The following is a 16,532-nucleotide window of genomic DNA, read 5'->3' as shown; positions in this document are numbered from 1 at the left end:
ATGACGTGGAAAGAGCAATGAAAGACGCTGGTTGTGAACTCTGACCTTTCCACACCCAAGCACCTGCAACGCTCTTAGCTCCGTGTGGCAGTTTCGGATCCGACGAGATCACGTGCGACCGCGTTCGTCTGTTACTCCAAAAACATGCGTACGAGCTCTTCTTTCCTTCCTTCCTTCTTTCTTTTCAGATCAAATACTGTGTGAATGCAGTAAGCTAAATGCAATTTTCTTTTGTTCTCTTTTGTGACCATTCAGTGTCATTATGTTGAAATGCTGAACATGCAGTTGTACATCTTATAGGCATATAATGCAGCAGACGTGCGCGGCTCTGCGCGACGTCAAATCCACAACAGTGCTCCGTTTGAGGATTGAACTGAGCGCCTTTCACCAGAAAGTGAAGGCTTCTGCTCCGTGACAAACGATAGCATTAGCAGAAAGGACCCTGGCATTAGCCTAAGCGGAAGAACTGCCGCATCGCTTTATTTGCAACGTTTTCTTTCTCCCTCCTTCTTTTCTTCTTTAGTACTGCATGCCGCCCTAACAGCGCAGCGGATTTGATTGCACCGTACCGAAGTGCACTCGCTTATCTAGGGTATGTGTAGCGCCCGCCGATAAAGTAACGCAGAAATTAACCGCGGGCTTGCAGCACTATAGCGCTTATAAAGCCTCAGCAGCTCAGCAGGGATCCCCGACTACGATACGGCCCCATTCAGCGCGAGCAACTGTTGGTGGCTTGTGTGACCTACATTGTTTCCGCTCGGAATAGCTTTAACAGCACCGATCAATGATATCGTACGGCTTGACATTATCGTTCTCCTTTTCATAGGAAATGTTCTGATATAATCGCATTTGCTATCGAGTGGAGAAGGTAAATTCATAACAGCCGACTGCGAGAATTCTTTGCGTTGAGTTCGAACTTCTTGCAAAAGAAAAAAAAAAGAAAGGAAAAGAAAGAAAGAGAAGAAAAGCATCGGAAGCGCGGAAAAGCAAGATTGTTCTCCAATAGCGACAATATGCACCTGATGAGTCCAGGGACCTCCGGCGCGGCGTGCTGTGCTCCCGAAACATGCGTCGATGTGATGTCTTCGGATCGTTCTTGTCTGGGACCCTTGTAAAGATCGGCGACCACCAGCTGACAGACATGACGGAACAAGCAAAAGATGGGTCGTGGTCGAGTATAAGGACACTTTGACGGACAGTCGACGGGAATTAAAAAAAGAAAGATGGCAAGCAACGTCCTGCGAGTCCGGTTTTATATCGAGCGGAGAGAACTGTGCTGAGGAAGTTCGGCCCTCACACGCGGCAACGCGCGCACCTCATTCAAAGGGGCCCCTTGGAGCTATCGGCTCGGGCTACGCCACGAGGCGAGCCTGCCCAGTGGTGAAGGCTAACTCGCGCCTCCTTTCTCTCCCGACCATGCTTGCGCATGCGCGCACGTCAGGCCGGAGGAAGTAATCAATAGCACGGTTCCAGGCGGGCTAGACGGCCCGTCCATCCTTTCCGGCCTTTCTTTCGCTCGGAGCTCTCTCTTTTCCGGAGAAGGCTCGCTGCTACAAAATGCGACCGCCTTGCCTGAAAAATCGTCAACTGCCGATTTCGCCATTTGTGCCCCAATAATAAGTTAATTTCACTGCAAAATTTTACAAAGTAGTTGAGTAATTAGTGTTTTTATTTGTCGACAGGTGGCGCTAAAGGTTGTAAATACCAAATAACGGTTCAGCTTGCTTGTCATCTTTTGCACCAAACATTTGAGAGGAGTGTTTGTACTAGCAGTTACGTAGGCTCCGAGCTTTCACCCTTTTCACTTTCTACGTTTGTTTTGTGCTGCGGTCACGGATCGTGCGACGAAGGCACGAATGCTATGGAGGTCTCTGTTACGTAAGCACGCTCCGCGCTCTTCCAATGTTGATTGACATCTCGTTGTTTGAGAGACTACCGCGCATCCGCTTCGAAGACGTGCGCGCAAAAGGATGTTAGCCTTCGCTTAACAGGCGTGCGACTATTGTTTTAACGGCAAGCGATTTTAGAGGCGTTAGCCTCAAAGCGGAAAGAGGTCAATGAGGTCGAAACTGGTTGGACCTTGCTGTCACATGGATTCGTAGGCAACGATTCACGAAAAAAAAATGGCCGCCTCTAGTCCTCCGCGAACGGATATAAAAATCCAGTGACACAGTATTATTACATGCTAATTTACTAGAAGTTATATTGAACAATCGAGTGACCCGCACGCTCGCAACAAGCTGAGGGCTCTCCCAATGCTCCCTCGTGTCTGTCGTCTGCTAAGTGCAGGAAAATGCTTGCCTCGTGCTAGACAGCAAGATCGGCATCAGCATCATTAAAAAAAAAAAAAAAAAAACTGTCATGGCTGCGTATGGCATGCACGCGTTGAAGCAGTAATCGCGTGTGATTGAGAGTTTCAATTGCGGTCTACCGAGTTTGCGCTGCTGGCTGTCCGGTGCTAGGTGCAGCGGTAGCTGCAGTATACATAAAAAATGCGTCACAAACTTTTCATTTCCCGCACTGTTCTTGTCCAGAACAACCAAGTCGAAGAAGCACTGCGAGTGCTGAATCGGTAAGCGTCCTCCGCTTGCTAGTTTCGAAATTTTTTTCCCTATGAGTAACAGTCTCAATTTTTACGAGACTACGACGTTGTTTAAAGCGTTCATTATCGAAAGTTGAAGTCGCGGCGCATTACTACGACTGCGCACTCTAATTTTGTCCTGCGCTTTTCTTCTCCAACCTAGCATCCTGGGTTTGGAAGGCATCTTCGACCGCTACAGGCTCACGAGGTACTACGAGAAGCCCACTAAAACGCGACGGCGAATCAACTACGAAATCTGCAAGGCGATCTACGACGAGGACATGGCCCGCCGGATCCAGTTCACGTTGCGCAAAAACCGAATCGACCCGTGGCTAGGAAATGATTGAACTGTTGTCGCGCTTGGCTGACGCCTGTTTTAACAGGCGCTTATCTTACCTCTGATTCCTCCGCTGTTGTAGTTATAAAGGGTCAGTTGCTGGTCCAGACGGTTTCGATTCTTGGGCAGCACGTACGTCGCGTGCGGGCGTGCGAGCAAGGCTTTTAACGTCTTCGTTAATCATTTACGGACTCGCGCGCTTAGGCGCTCCGTTTTCTGGCTTGTCGGAGATTATCTTCCTTGTCTTCCCCGGCTATCGCTGCAACATTTGTCGCTATCTAGACTGGGCTGTAAGCAAGTTCCAGATGTGACCGCTACGATTACCATGGCTGGCGTAGTGCACCGAACGAGAGCCGTTATCATTACTAACCTAAACCATACCCGGATGCTTATTTCTTGAACATGTTCCAAAGAAGGCTGTCATGCAGAGTGTCACCCGTGGTTCGTCTTTCGAGAATACACCCCTTTGTTGAACTACAGATTACGTTATTTCAACAAATTATTCTGTGGGACGCCAGCGAAATATAGACTAGCAAAGTTGCTAGCTTTGCAGCTTATTGCAATATATCTTAAGTGAGCCTGTGCATGATGCACATGCTTTTTAGTCTGCCCAGGAAAGCAGCTCAACGGTATGGACAGGAGGGCAGTGAATATCATATATTAGTGTAATTTATGTGTATATCGATTGCTATTATCCATAGTGTTTCCTACAAAAATTACTGGATTGGAAACTCTAGAGCTGTGATAGTTCAGCAACAATTGGAATTATGGGTAGTTAGTAGCAGTTTGAAGCCAGAAAGCACGCGCGCGCACACACACACACACACACACACACACACACACACACACACACACACACACACACACACACACACACACACACACACACACACACACACACACACACACACACGCACGCACGCACGCACGCACACACGTACATATATATATATATATATATATATATATATATATATATATATATATATATATATATATATATATATATATATGTCATGATCATCATCAACCTGTTTTATGTTCACTGCAGGACGAAGGCCTCTCCCTGCGATCTCCACTGACCCCTGTCCTGCACCAACCGATTTCAACTAACGCCTGTGAATTTCCCAATTTCATCGCTCCACCTAGTCTTCTGCCGTCCTCGACTGCGTTTTCCTTCTCTTGGTACCCATTCTGTAACCCTAATGGTCCAACGGTTATCTAACCAGCGCATTACATGACCTGCCCAGCTCCATTTCTTTCGCTTGATGTCAATTAGAATATTGTCTATACCCATTTGCTCTCTGATCCAAACCGCTCTCATTCTGTCTCTTAACGTTATGCCTAGCAATCTTCGATGCCTCACTCTTTGTGCCCTCCTTAACTTGTTCTCAAGCTTCTTTGTCAGTCTCCAAGTCTCTGCTCCATATGTCAGCACTGGAAAAAATGCACTGATTGTACGCCTTCCTTTTCAGTGATAATGGTAAGCTTCCAGTCAGGAGCTGGCAATGTCTGCCATATGTGATCCAACTCATTTTTATTCTTCTGTGAATTTCCTTCTCATGGTCAGGGTTCCCTGTAATTAATTGACCTTGGTAAACCTACTCCTTCACAGACTCTAGAGGCCGACTGACGATCCTGAACTCTTGTTCCTTTGCCCGGCTCTTTATCATTATCTTTGTCTTCTGCATATCAATCTTCAACCTCGCTCTTTCTCTCTCTCTGTTAAGGTCCTCAGTCATTTGTTGTAACTCATCTGCATTGTTGCTGAATAGAACAATGTTATTGGCAAACCGAAGGTTGCCGAGATATTCGCCGTCGATCCTTACTCCTAAGCCTTCCCAGTTTAATAGCTTGAATACTTCTTCCAAGCACGCAGTGAGTAGCATTGGAGAGATTGTGTCTCTCTGTCTGATCCCTTTCTTTATAGGTATCTTCCTGCTTTGCTTGTGTAGAATTAAGGTAGCTGTAGAACCTTTTTAGATATTTTACAAGATATTTACATAAGCATTCTGTACTCCTTGATTACATAATGCCTCTATGACTGCTGGTATCTTTACTGAATCAAATGCATTTTTGTAATCTATGAAAGCCATATAGAGAGGCTTATTGTACTGTGCGGATTTTTCGATAACCTGATAAATGACATGTATGTGATCCATTGTAGAATATCCCTGCCTGAAGCCAGCCTGTTCCCTTGGTTGACTAAAGTCCAGTGATGCCCTTATTCTATTGGAGATTTTTTGGTAAATATGTTATATGATACTGGGAGTAAGCTAATGGGCCTATAATTTTTCAATTCTTTAACGTCTCCCTTTCTGTGGATTAGTATAATGTTTGCATACTTCCAGTTTTCTGGGACCTTTGCAGTCGATAGACACTTCGTATAAAAGCCACCAGTTTTCCAAGCATTATGTCTCCATCTTTGATTAAATCGACTGTTATTCCATCTTGTCCTGCTGCTCTTGCTCGTTTGATGTCTTGCAAGGCCCTTCTGACCTCACCGCTAGTTATAGAAGGAGTTTCTGTGTCCTGTTCATTACTGTTTCTAATGAAGGCATCCCGACTCCTCTGGGTACTGTACCAGTCAGTACAGAATTCTTCTGCTTATTTTACTATATCTTCGAGATTGCTGATATTACCCTGCTTATCTTTCAGTGCCTACATCTTAGTTTGTCCTATGCCAGGTTTCTTTCTCACTGATTTCAGGCTGCGTCTATTTTTTACGGCTTCAGTCTTTCTCAGGTTATAGTTTCGAATATCACTTATTTTCGCGTTGTTGATCAGTTTTGACGGTGTCCTGAATTCTGTCTTATCTCTTGAGTTGGACACTTTCATTCTTTGTCATTTCTTTATTAGGTCCTTTGTTACTTGGGAGAGCTTGCCTACTGGTTGCCTTGCCTCCCTCTTCAATTGCGGCATCTGAAGCCAGCCTAGTTAAAGATTCATTCATTATCTCTATGTCATCTTCATCTCTCTGTTCTAAGGCTGCATATTTGTTTGCAAGGGCCAGCCTGAATTTGTCTGCTTTTACCCTTATTGCCTCTAGGTTGACCTGCTTCTTCTTGACCAATTTTACTCTTTCTCTCTTCAAATCGAGGTGAATCCTAGCCCTCACTAACCTACGATCACTGCACTTTACCGTACCTAGCACTTCTACATCCTGCATTATGCTGGCATCAGCAGAAAGCATGAAGTTAATTTCATTTCTTACTTCACTATTAGGTCTTTTCCAGGTCCACTTTCCGTTGCTACGCTTCCTGAAAAAAGATGTTCATTATACGAAGCTTATTCATTTCTGCGAATTCTGCCAGCATCTCTGCTCTAGCATTCCTAGAATCGACGCCGTATTTGCTAATTGCTTGTTCACCAGCCTGCTTTCTTCTCACTTTTGCATTGATGTCGCCCATTACTACAGTATACCGAGTTAGCAATTTTCTCATTGCTAATTCAACATCTTCATAATACTCATCTACTTCCTCATCATCATGTCTGGATGTTGGAGCGTAGGCTTGTACTACCTTTAATGTATACCTCTTATTAAGTTTGATTACGACTACATTTACCCCCTCATTATTGCTGTAGAATTCGTCGATGTTGCCCGCTATATCCTTCTGGATTAGGAATCCTACCCGTATTGCTTCTTATCTGGCAGACCTCTATAGCAGGGGACATGGCTGTTATTCATCAATGTATAAGCCTCACCAGATCTAATCACACAAAGACCGATGATGACCGATGACCGAAGAATCCTGCTAAGCTAGCTTCACTCGACAGAGTTCGGCAATTAAAGGTTGACAGGGTCAGTTTTCATTGGCGGCCTGTCTGGACCCAGAGATTCTTAGCACCCTCTGCTGCGTTACAGGTCTGACCGCCGCCTTGGTCAGGTGTTCCGCAGCTGCTGGGGACTGAGGGCCATGGGTTTATTGAAGGAATCATTTGAGAGGTAGTGGCCGAAGACTGCACCGGGGAGGCCAATTCCTGTTCTGGTGAGGGAATGCCTTTGTTGAAGCTTAGTGGGCCTTCCTAATTTCGTTGTACCTGGATTAATATGGCCCCACTCGCTCTCGGCATGTTTTGCAGGTGTCAGGCGTCACTCCACGCCTGCATATGTAGTGCCTTATAATATATATATATATATATATAAAAGATAATGCTGGCTGAACATCCATGCTTGCAGCTCCTCTAACACCAGACCTTTGTAGGAAACTAAGGTATCAAATCCAACAGACACAAGAGATTCACACATGGGTTTCATTAACATATTATATTTACATTCTGCTTCATTTTTCACATCTAAAGGCACTTTTCACACAATAGCGCATGTGGGATAACTCTTGGTTGCTGGCCCGTGGATGTGCACAGGACTGCGGTCACAAACGAACGACTTTCAAGGGCCCGACAGCGACACATTTCTCTCGTATACAACATTCTTGAATGCCCTTCGACACACTTCATTTGAACATGTGTGTACATCCATTGAACATCATGTTAGCAGTCCGGCATCAACCATAGGAGCAAATGGTAGTGCCATTTCTCTTCTTTGTATTTCATTCCACCCCTCCCTTTACATGTTGCATGCTTGTGACCTGCCTTACCAGCAAGTACTCAAGACTTGGCAACTGAAGCATTTACCTAGTGCAAGGAATTTCAACTCCTATTAATATCTTTACATCTCTTTACATTGTTAATAGCTGCATGTACATGTCAGGCGACATGGCTCAAAAATAATGCTTTCTCACTCTGCCTGTACAAGCTAAAACTGTACATGGTCAAGCATTCTACCCACAGCAGCTCACACAAACGTAGTTTGCGGCTTGCATGAAGTTCTAGATGACAGTCTACAAGAAGTCGGCACAGCACAGTGCCAAACGTGTTGTTCTCTGTTTGTCCCACTTACAACCTAGCCCAGTGTGTGGAATGTTGCGTTGATAGAGGAGTCTGGTATAACTGGCCCTTCTGGCTAAACTGCAGGCTCGCTGGTGCTTAGATTTGGAGGTAAATTTCTCCTTCCGTTATGTTTCAAGTACATATCTAAGGCAGCACGAGAAGAAAAAAGTTGGCTTCTCTTAGCAGAAGAAGCAATGCATGCATCCGTTACCCAGTGAATGAAACATCCCACATTGCATTGTCTTCACAGCTGGAATTTTCACCCTCCTAGGCACTGATGGCGCTGCCATCTCCTTCACCGAGAAAATTACCATTTGATTTACAATGCTGCAAAAAACCTTTTTATCTGAAGCTAAGCAGCCAAGTACCAAAACCAAGCACAATATTAATGAAATTCGCTCCTATACGAAATTGGCACACAAATTAGCCGGCAGTTTAACATGGAGAGCCACTTACAACTGGGCTTCACCAACACACCACGCACCTGTCTTTAGCATAACGGGGAATGAGAACCCTTGACACGACAGTCTGCGTACTTTCAGCACCAAAAAACTTTTGGCATGGCAACTCTTCTCAAGGTACTGGAGAACAAAGCATAAAAATAACTTGTGCTTGGTTCGGACGATAAATGACAGTGCAACATCACAAGTGAACGAGCAAAAACGTCATGCATAACACGTACATGTGAGCAGAGGTTTGATCACACTGGAATAAAACGCTGAGGTCACCGACCAACAGGAACACACTCATTCGCAGGGAGAAATGTGTGTGCGTGCATTAAGTGTGCATAAGAGCAGGAATGTTTAGCGTGCTTTTTTTTTTCTTTCTTTCTGTTTAGGTACTTGTACAGCTTCTTGTATAAGCCGAGATGGAGCAAGATGGGTGCACACAAAGCAACATTCCAGTGCAGCACGACATGCAACAATAACGCTGGCAGCTAGCTCCCACTTATTTACAGAATTCGAATACGGCATTAGAGATTCCGAAGCATATACCATAGTCTCCAAAACGGAGACCACGATCCATGCAGTTGTATCGTAGCCTGTTCGATACTTGTCTTGGTGTTGACCGTATGCTCAACCTCTAGACAGGTACAGGGCTAGAATTCTCGTTCAGCGCCATTACAGCCAGTTTAAAGCGCAACTGGTTTTCCAGTTCATGCAATCCACCAATGACGATGCAGTTTTGCATCTCTGTTAGTGATTGCAATTCTCCATAGCATGCACTTGCACAGGCCACTGTAGTCATTAAAAGCCAAGCCAACGCCCACCTGCATATTGCACTTTACGAGCAGAGAGCTGCTGTGCATGGCAAGTTAGGAAATGCTTTCGCATAGGTTTCCTCTAGCAATACGGTGCATGTTACCCGCTTCTAAGTACGTTGAACAACCACGGTTATATTGGGCTTCTTGAACACAACCACATTTTGAAACGGCAAGTGGAGGAGCCAGGCTGTGGCGTATGCCACGTTTCCTTGCCACCGTAAGGAGAGCAACAGTATATTGTGTTTGGAAGAGCAGTTGCCCTCATATTCTTTTAAAGCTCCACCTCTTGAAACACTTCCCCCAAGTTCCGAGTGTACGGGCAGTGCTCTACTTTAAGACTGAAGCAGTTGTTCCAATTCAGAAACACTCCTCAGCAGTGACAGTTTGCTCACAAAACACTCCTCTGTTCTTTGAACAAATGCTAAAAGTTATCAACAATAAAGTTGTAGGCAAGGTATCGCAGAGGAGAGTTAGCAAAGTACAGTAACCACTTCATGCAAGGAGTGGTGCTGCTCTCGGCTCTCAGAAGTTGAGGGGCATTAAGAGTATGAACATTTAAGAACATGGCACTTGACATTACATCAAGTTGCGTGGACTCACAAAAAAGCTGCATGCCCAATGGAACAAGATTATTGCATGTTGCGCAGCTTCGATGGGTTTAGCGAGCTGCTCAGTCAAAGCTGCTACGAGGTTTGATTTTGCAAGGAACAGCAGCAAGCAGCAAAGCGTATTGCTTTGCTGTGTTTGCAATATTGTTAGTGTACCATTATTAGATATGGTCAGGCAAGTTGAACGCACCGTTGCTCACAAATAGTTTACTCATTAAACCTAGTAATTTTTTTGTCCACAGAACTATTCACATGCTCACCATTCGTAGTTAAATGTTTCTGCAGTGTGTGAAGATCAAACCTTATTAGCAGCAAGCTTCTGCATCTGCACCTCTGTAAATCTGCTGGTTGGTAAACTCTATATGTTGCAGTTAGAAAAAAGGCCAACGCAGAAGATGACAAGGACACACAGAAAAGAGGTTGATAGTGCTTGTCCGCTCAACATCCTTTCTGTGTGTTCCCGGCACTTTGTGCACTGGCTGTTTTTCTAGGCACCTTACACAGCTTACAAAGCCCAGCAGTACTGCACAGTTACTCCCTGCTAAAGGCCAAGATCATGCACACACACACACAAAAAAAATGCAACTCTGACATAACTCGATTCACTGAGCGAGAAGCAACAGTGTTGCTTGCTGAAACGTGGCAGCTCCATGCAACATTGTTTCTTTAACTTTCTGCAAGACGAAAATAATTTGCAAGTTCAGAGAGCAAGCCTTACAAGTTTCCATGCAGGAAGTATACCTCAACCAAGCTTACATTACCAAGTATGCTAAGAAATAAAAATTTATTTCATTTTTACAAGCACTGTGGGTGTTAATGGGATTCGTGTGAATGAATGCAGCACTACTAGCCAGCCATTTGATTTCTCTATGCAGACGTCTGACTTGCAGGCTTATGCTACTCCTGGCCGAGCCACGAGTAGACAGTAGCCCTTTGGTACACCAACAATATTGCGTGAATACTCCTACAAACAACTTCAGCAGAACAGCTTTTGTACTACAGGGGCTTTGCTTGCAGAATCGCGTGTGAAGGCGAATGGCGGCAGGCATACTTTACCATGTTTAGCAACACGGGCAGTACACAGGGAGCTCGCCAAATAGTTTTCTTTCATACAGATATGCAAAGGCAGCAGCATGAACAAAACCACATCACGGAACACCTCCAGACAATTGCCAATCACCATTCCCTCGGTGGGAGTTATTGCTCACGCTAGAGCCTTTGTCGGGCTAATGCGCGCTGGCTTGGCCTGCCGCAAATTCTGCCAAGTTCTTCGTTTAATTGTGGTTAAGCGCTGGGAGAATTCAACAGCCGTGTTTAACAGGGTGCCCCACATGCTTTACCTAGTTGTGCTTTATGGAACCCTCTACATTTTTCTTTGGCCTTAGGAGGTCAAAGTGTGCTAACCTTTAAGTGCACCTTTCAAACGCTTTGTGCAAAGCATAGAGGTACACGCACGCAGAAAAGTCTCACATACTTCCTGGTATTTTGAACAGCCAGCACCAGACTGTATGAAACATTTTCAATACTTTGTGCAACATGCTAGCGACGAGGACAAGCTATAAGCACAGGGTCGTATAGCGTCTCGTGCATTCATGCTCTTTGGCATCACCTAGCCGTGTCACCGAAACCAAAAGTGCACCTAGATAAGTTCTCAAAAACGTAAGCCTAAAAACTTAGGCCTAATCTGCTGGCTTAAGTTTAAGCATAGAAGTTGAAGCTTAAGTCAGAAAATTAGGCCTAAGCATACGTACACTGGAAGCCTATACTTGGCTTGAGTGTTGAACTCGTTACACTCAAGTCTCACTGAGGAACAAGCAATAATGGCCCCTTTAAATCCAGCGCGCTTCATTACGCACAAATTATAGTAGCCACCATTACGCTTGCCTATGTGCAGTACTTCCTCTCTGCACAAAAGAACAGCAGTCTTCCAGTGGGCTCAAGTCCCATAACGCAACCGAGATGAGGTGCAGTTTCGAACCTGTGGGCCTATCTGCACCACCGACGCGTAAAATTAATATTAAAAACAACAAGAAACACACATATCGAGCACCGAAAAAGAGAACAAGATGCTAACTAAATCAGCAGGGCTGACAGTTTGTGTCGGCAATGCTTCTCCATGCCTCATGCATGCCTTCTGCTGTTGTGGTGTAAGTGACTTCACGCGCCGTCTGCTTAATGAAAGGTCTTGGAGACAACACAGGCCACAGTGCTACGACGACGCGAAGAAGCAGTGAACAAGACATCTGTGCCACCCTTGGCTCGAGCAATCGTTGGCGGTCAGAACACAAGGAGTCCAACCACTGCGCGTGACAGTTTGTGACGGCTGGCGAAAGTCCACGTGATGCAGCAGCCACCAGTGTGTTCATTCAGAAGCTGGCAGTCACGTTGCACAAGCCCAGTAGCGTCCTTCATATTCAACGAGCACGGCCTCGGGCCAACTGCCGACTTGCCACTCCGGGTAGCGGCTCACGTAATCTTCACTGCCTGCTCGACTCGGCCGTACAACAGTCAGGGTAGTTCCCAGGGCATAGCCCAAGAGGTAGAGGTCAGCCTGTGGAGAAAATGGTAGCAAAGGCTCGTCAGGGATATCAAAATGATTAAGCTACGGTGGAGATTTCCTGCTTTGCCCTTCATTCTATGTGCAGTCCAGTGCTTGTGCACTTCATAATCAGGCCCAAAATGCATACGCTGCAAATGGGCTGTCAAGAACTTTGAACAAAGTGATTTTGTTTTACAGGAAGTTTGCTTTTATATAATAACTGGTGTTTTGCTTAGTGATGGAGAGCAAAGGCACGCTGCAGCATTTGCTGCAGTGAACGTTAAGAGACATAAATGATACCTAAGGGGGTGGGAATATTCAAATACAAATTTAATTGTCTGTAAAGAATAACCCTCCGTACAAGTCCTTTCTATTCAATTTGATTCGATAATTCAGTTGAACTTGTAGAGTATTTATTTCTGTCTGAATACTTTAAGGGATAATGGTTACTGCAGTCTACAGGTAGAAAAACTTATGCAAGTGCAGCATTGTCCTACTAACGAGAGCTGTGGTTTTTCCAGTGTACCAGTTTCAGTTTTTTTCTTTCCCGTCTAATGATCACACCACAAACTTGCCGCAGCGATATGTTGTGCGCCAAGTCTAGCTAATGATGATCGCGCTTACCATCCGTCGAATGCTATATGAACGACTCTTGCAAGACATACCAAGCGGTTTGCACGCACCAACATTCTTAAGCAGATGCTCCATTTCATTCCTTTCATCGCTTCCCGCACTTCCATGAAAAAAAAAAAAAAGCTACAACCAAGCTTGTCTTGGCTTTATTATTTGTAGGCTTCATAACGGTTGTGGTCAACAGCTAAAAAAGGCGCCTTTCGATTCTTCTCGTCTGCGCTCGTGGGCACGCAACGAATAGCGAGCAGCAATGATAGTAGCCATGTTTACACTGATATGTCAGAAGTGTACCCTATTCATACATGACACTTGTAACACAGCTAAGATACCGTATTTACCCGCGTATAACCCGCCCCTGCGTATAACCCGCACCCCTAACTTTGAACTCGGCGGAAAAAAAAAAAAAAAACTCGCGTATAACCCGCACGTTTACCTGAAAAAAAAAAATGAGCGCTAGAAAGATGCAACTCACACTCAGTGATCATTTCGTTTTCAGAACATTTATTCAAACGACCGCCACCACGTCACTGGTTATCCGATTCTTAATCGTCGCCGCTCTCACTACTGCCATCCGAGGCTTCATCGCCACTCTCAAAGACGTAGTCGTCCTCGGAACCATCCAAACTATTACTGATCGCACATTTTTTAAAGCTTTTCCGCACCAAATCGGCCGGTATCGCTTTCCACGCATCCACGATCCACTGGCACAGCAATGGAATATCAGGCCTTCGCACGCGTCCCGTCGGTGTGAGGGCGTAAATGCCGTCGGCCATCCACTGGGCATACAGCCGCTTCACGTGTGCCTTGAACGGCTTGTTCAGGCACACGTCGAGTGGCTGTAGCATGGACGTCATGCCGCCAGGTATTATGACGAGGTCGGTGCTGGTCTCGGCAAGGCGAGCCTTCACCGCATCAGTGCAGTGGCCTCTGAAGGAATCTAGTACGAGCATCGACCGGCGTGCCAGCAAGGCACCTGGTCTTCGCTCCCAGATTACTCGAAGCCAGTCACCGACTAGGCCACTGTTCATCCACGAATTTTCTTCCGCACGCACAACGATTCCTGGGGGCAGTGGAATGCTAGGTAGCGTCTTGCGTTTGAAAATGACATACGGGCGCAGTTTCGTGCCGTCAGCCAAAGCGCATAGCATGACTGTGCAGCGCAGCTTGGCATTTCCGCCGGTCAGCACGCTGACTGATTTGGAGCCCTTTTTTTCCATGGTCGTGTCCATCGGCATCTCAAAGTACACAGGTGTTTGATCAGCATTTCCCACCTGAGACAGCAAATAGCTGTGCTCCTTCCGAAGTGCGATCACATATCGTTGAAAGTTCAACAACTTTTCCTCGTAGGCTTCAGGAAGCCGCTGGCACATGGTTGTTCGCCGCCGCATAGAAAATCCATGTCTTCGCATGAAGCGCTGAAGCCATCCACGGCTTGCACGAAACTCACGTGGAATGTTCAATTCCCGGGCCAACTTCAGGGCTTCCATTTGCGCCATCTCAGTCGAAACAGCGTGGCCACGACTTCTCTGCTCCTCAATGAACTTCGCAAGCTGCGTCTCGAGGTAGGGGTACGCGCCAGTCTTCGGACCCCGAAACGCTCGCCTGTCCCGGTTCGTTGCTTCGAGACTCTCTTTTTTCTTCCTCCAGTCGCGAATGCACGACTCGTCGACGTCATGCTGTCTTGCAGCAGCTCTGTTGCCGATTTCTTCGGCAGCGGCTATAATCTTTAGCTTCTCTTTCGCTGTGAAACACTGCCGTCGAGTCGCACTCATGATGCCAAAACAAAGCAGGCAAACAGTGCAAACTGGGGTAAGTACACTAAACAGCGCCTAACGCGAGGCTCAACAATGCTGGCCTTTCGTTGGCCCTTCATCGGCTTGACAAGCGTCGATGACGATGGGGATGGCGGACTACACGGGGAGGCCGCCGCACATTGCGGTGAAGCCGACCCCCCCCCCCCCCCCTCCCAAGGAAAAAATTCGCAGATAACCCGCACCCCCACTTTTTAAACGCGTTTTTTCACATTTTGGTGCGGGTTATACGCGAATAAATACGGTATTTGCCCACCCTTAGCGAAAACGTGCCGTATTAGGATAGTAGCGAAGAGAAATGCTGCAGTTTTCGCGGCATATGTGCCATGTGTTTCTATGGAACTGGCAGCTAAGCGCGCCCATCTCTGTTTCTGTCCCCTCAAAGTGGACATGGCTACGTTACTGCCACGAAATTGCCGATATTAACGATATTATTCATTACAGATACGGAAGAAACTGTTTCAATGCACGTAATGTACTCATGAGAAGAAAAAAAAAAATTTTTGGCGCTTTCGGTTTGCTCTGCCGGCCGCCATTTTTGTTTTGGTGTCCCGCACTGTTACAGTGGCAGCCGCCTGTTCGTTGACCTGTCGTCATCCTGCAGCAAATGCGGGATTAAAATTTTTTGCTTATCGCGGGAAGTTTAACCCGCGTAATGATTGCACCCTTGAATTTGCGTCAATATCTTAAAGAAAAAAGTGTGATCATTATGTGAGTAGATACGGTAAGTGTGCCTCGTCTTAGGCAAGGCAATTTATTGTTTGGCCTATATCACCACGTTTGGATTCCCTTAAAGTACTGTAATAAATTACACTTAGCTCATTGTACGAACACAGCACTCTACTATGTGCACATGGTACTGTGCCATTCATTCATTTCATTACTCTCAACTACCATAGTGCACCAGATGCAATCAGTTTCCAGTTGTTTCTTATTTACAAGCTTCTTGGTTCACCTGACATCCGGTTGCTAAGATCATTACATACGAGGCGATAATTTTCAAGTTTTCTGAAATTTTAAAAGATTGCCTCTGGCGGAAAGCAAATTTCTTTTTCCTGAGCTAGACTATTTGAAGAGGCAGACATACTAGCATGAGAAATTGAAACACCATGTACAACTAATCTGCAAAAATTCACTGATTAGCTTCCAAATGAATTACTTTACGGCACATCTTGCAGCCGGCGAGTTTACACAACGTATCGACTTGAAATAAATCTCCAGCATGACCCTAGTTTCGATAGTATTTCCCATAGTGTGGGAAAAAAATACATGGGCGACATTGCCCTGCCATCTGCTAGCCACCTGGTTAGCTCAACGTGATAGAGCGGGTGCCCTGGAAAGGTAGTGGTCCCGGGTTTGAGTCCCGGACCAGGATGAATTTTTCTTCAACTGCGAAGCTTTTCTTTCGAGGAACCCGGGTTTCCTTTGTAGCAATTGCTACGATTGGGTGGATTTCTCATTTTCCATTATTTAATTACTTTTCTCTACCTTGCGGGTTTCTGCAGAACTATTACGTAGTATATTCACACTTAACTTGAAAATGTTTCTATCTGAACATGCCCCTCAATGTTAATGCAATTAAAGTGCTTTACCTCTGGTACTGCCTGGCTTTTGCCAAGCCGACTGATGTGATTGACCAAATACGCCTCTGGCGACGTTGACGTGACTTGTGAAAACAGGACCGTTGCGAACAAAGGGCTAGGGGTGTCGCTATCCTTTTGCGCCACGAACAGGTCCAGAGCAGACTTGAGCATGACAATTTTTACTGCCTCCATGAGCTTCGCATCAAGTGCGGGATCTTCGTTCAACTTGCCGGCAAGCATTGCCTCTGGGCTGGGTGTCAACCGCAGCTGATCCTCCTGAGAAAGT

General features: G+C 45.8%; 3 protein-coding genes across 7 annotated transcripts in view; 1 reads left to right on the top strand and 2 right to left on the bottom strand.

Moving 5' to 3' along the window:
- The window catches only part of LOC126517554 (dihydropyrimidinase-related protein 2-like), an 80,297-nt gene extending 78,958 nt beyond the window's left edge, over window positions 1-1,339 (bottom strand). Inside the window, exon 1 of the mRNA XM_050167304.3 lies at window positions 1,020-1,339. Within this exon, the coding sequence (XP_050023261.1) occupies window positions 1,020-1,143 (124 nt within the window). The 5' untranslated portion in view covers window positions 1,144-1,339. The remainder of the gene's footprint in view (window positions 1-1,019) is intronic.
- A 988-nt stretch (window positions 1,340-2,327) lies between these two features.
- Window positions 2,328-3,025, top strand: mRpS21 (mitochondrial ribosomal protein S21). The gene is made up of 2 exons (XM_050167308.3): window positions 2,328-2,572; window positions 2,745-3,025. Exons 1-2 carry the CDS (start codon window positions 2,493-2,495, stop codon window positions 2,926-2,928), a joined length of 264 nt encoding a protein of 87 aa, XP_050023265.1. The 5' UTR covers window positions 2,328-2,492; the 3' UTR covers window positions 2,929-3,025.
- A 4,141-nt stretch (window positions 3,026-7,166) lies between these two features.
- The window catches only part of LOC126517553 (uncharacterized), a 103,730-nt gene continuing 94,364 nt past the window's right edge, over window positions 7,167-16,532 (bottom strand). For all 5 annotated transcript variants that reach the window (XM_050167303.3, XM_050167302.3, XM_050167301.3 and 2 more), the window contains 2 exons: window positions 16,256-16,522; window positions 7,167-12,231 (listed from right to left, as the gene is read on the bottom strand). In XM_050167303.3, coding sequence (XP_050023260.1) covers window positions 12,061-12,231; window positions 16,256-16,522 — 438 coding nt within the window. In that variant the 3' untranslated portion in view covers window positions 7,167-12,060. The remainder of the gene's footprint in view (window positions 12,232-16,255; window positions 16,523-16,532) is intronic.

Source organism: Dermacentor andersoni, chromosome 11 (assembly GCF_023375885.2).
Source record: "Dermacentor andersoni chromosome 11, qqDerAnde1_hic_scaffold, whole genome shotgun sequence".
In the NCBI taxonomy this organism is placed as follows: domain Eukaryota; kingdom Metazoa; phylum Arthropoda; class Arachnida; order Ixodida; family Ixodidae; genus Dermacentor; species Dermacentor andersoni.
The sequence above is the reverse complement of the archived record's forward strand: the minus strand, read 5'-3'. Positions and strand labels throughout refer to the sequence as shown.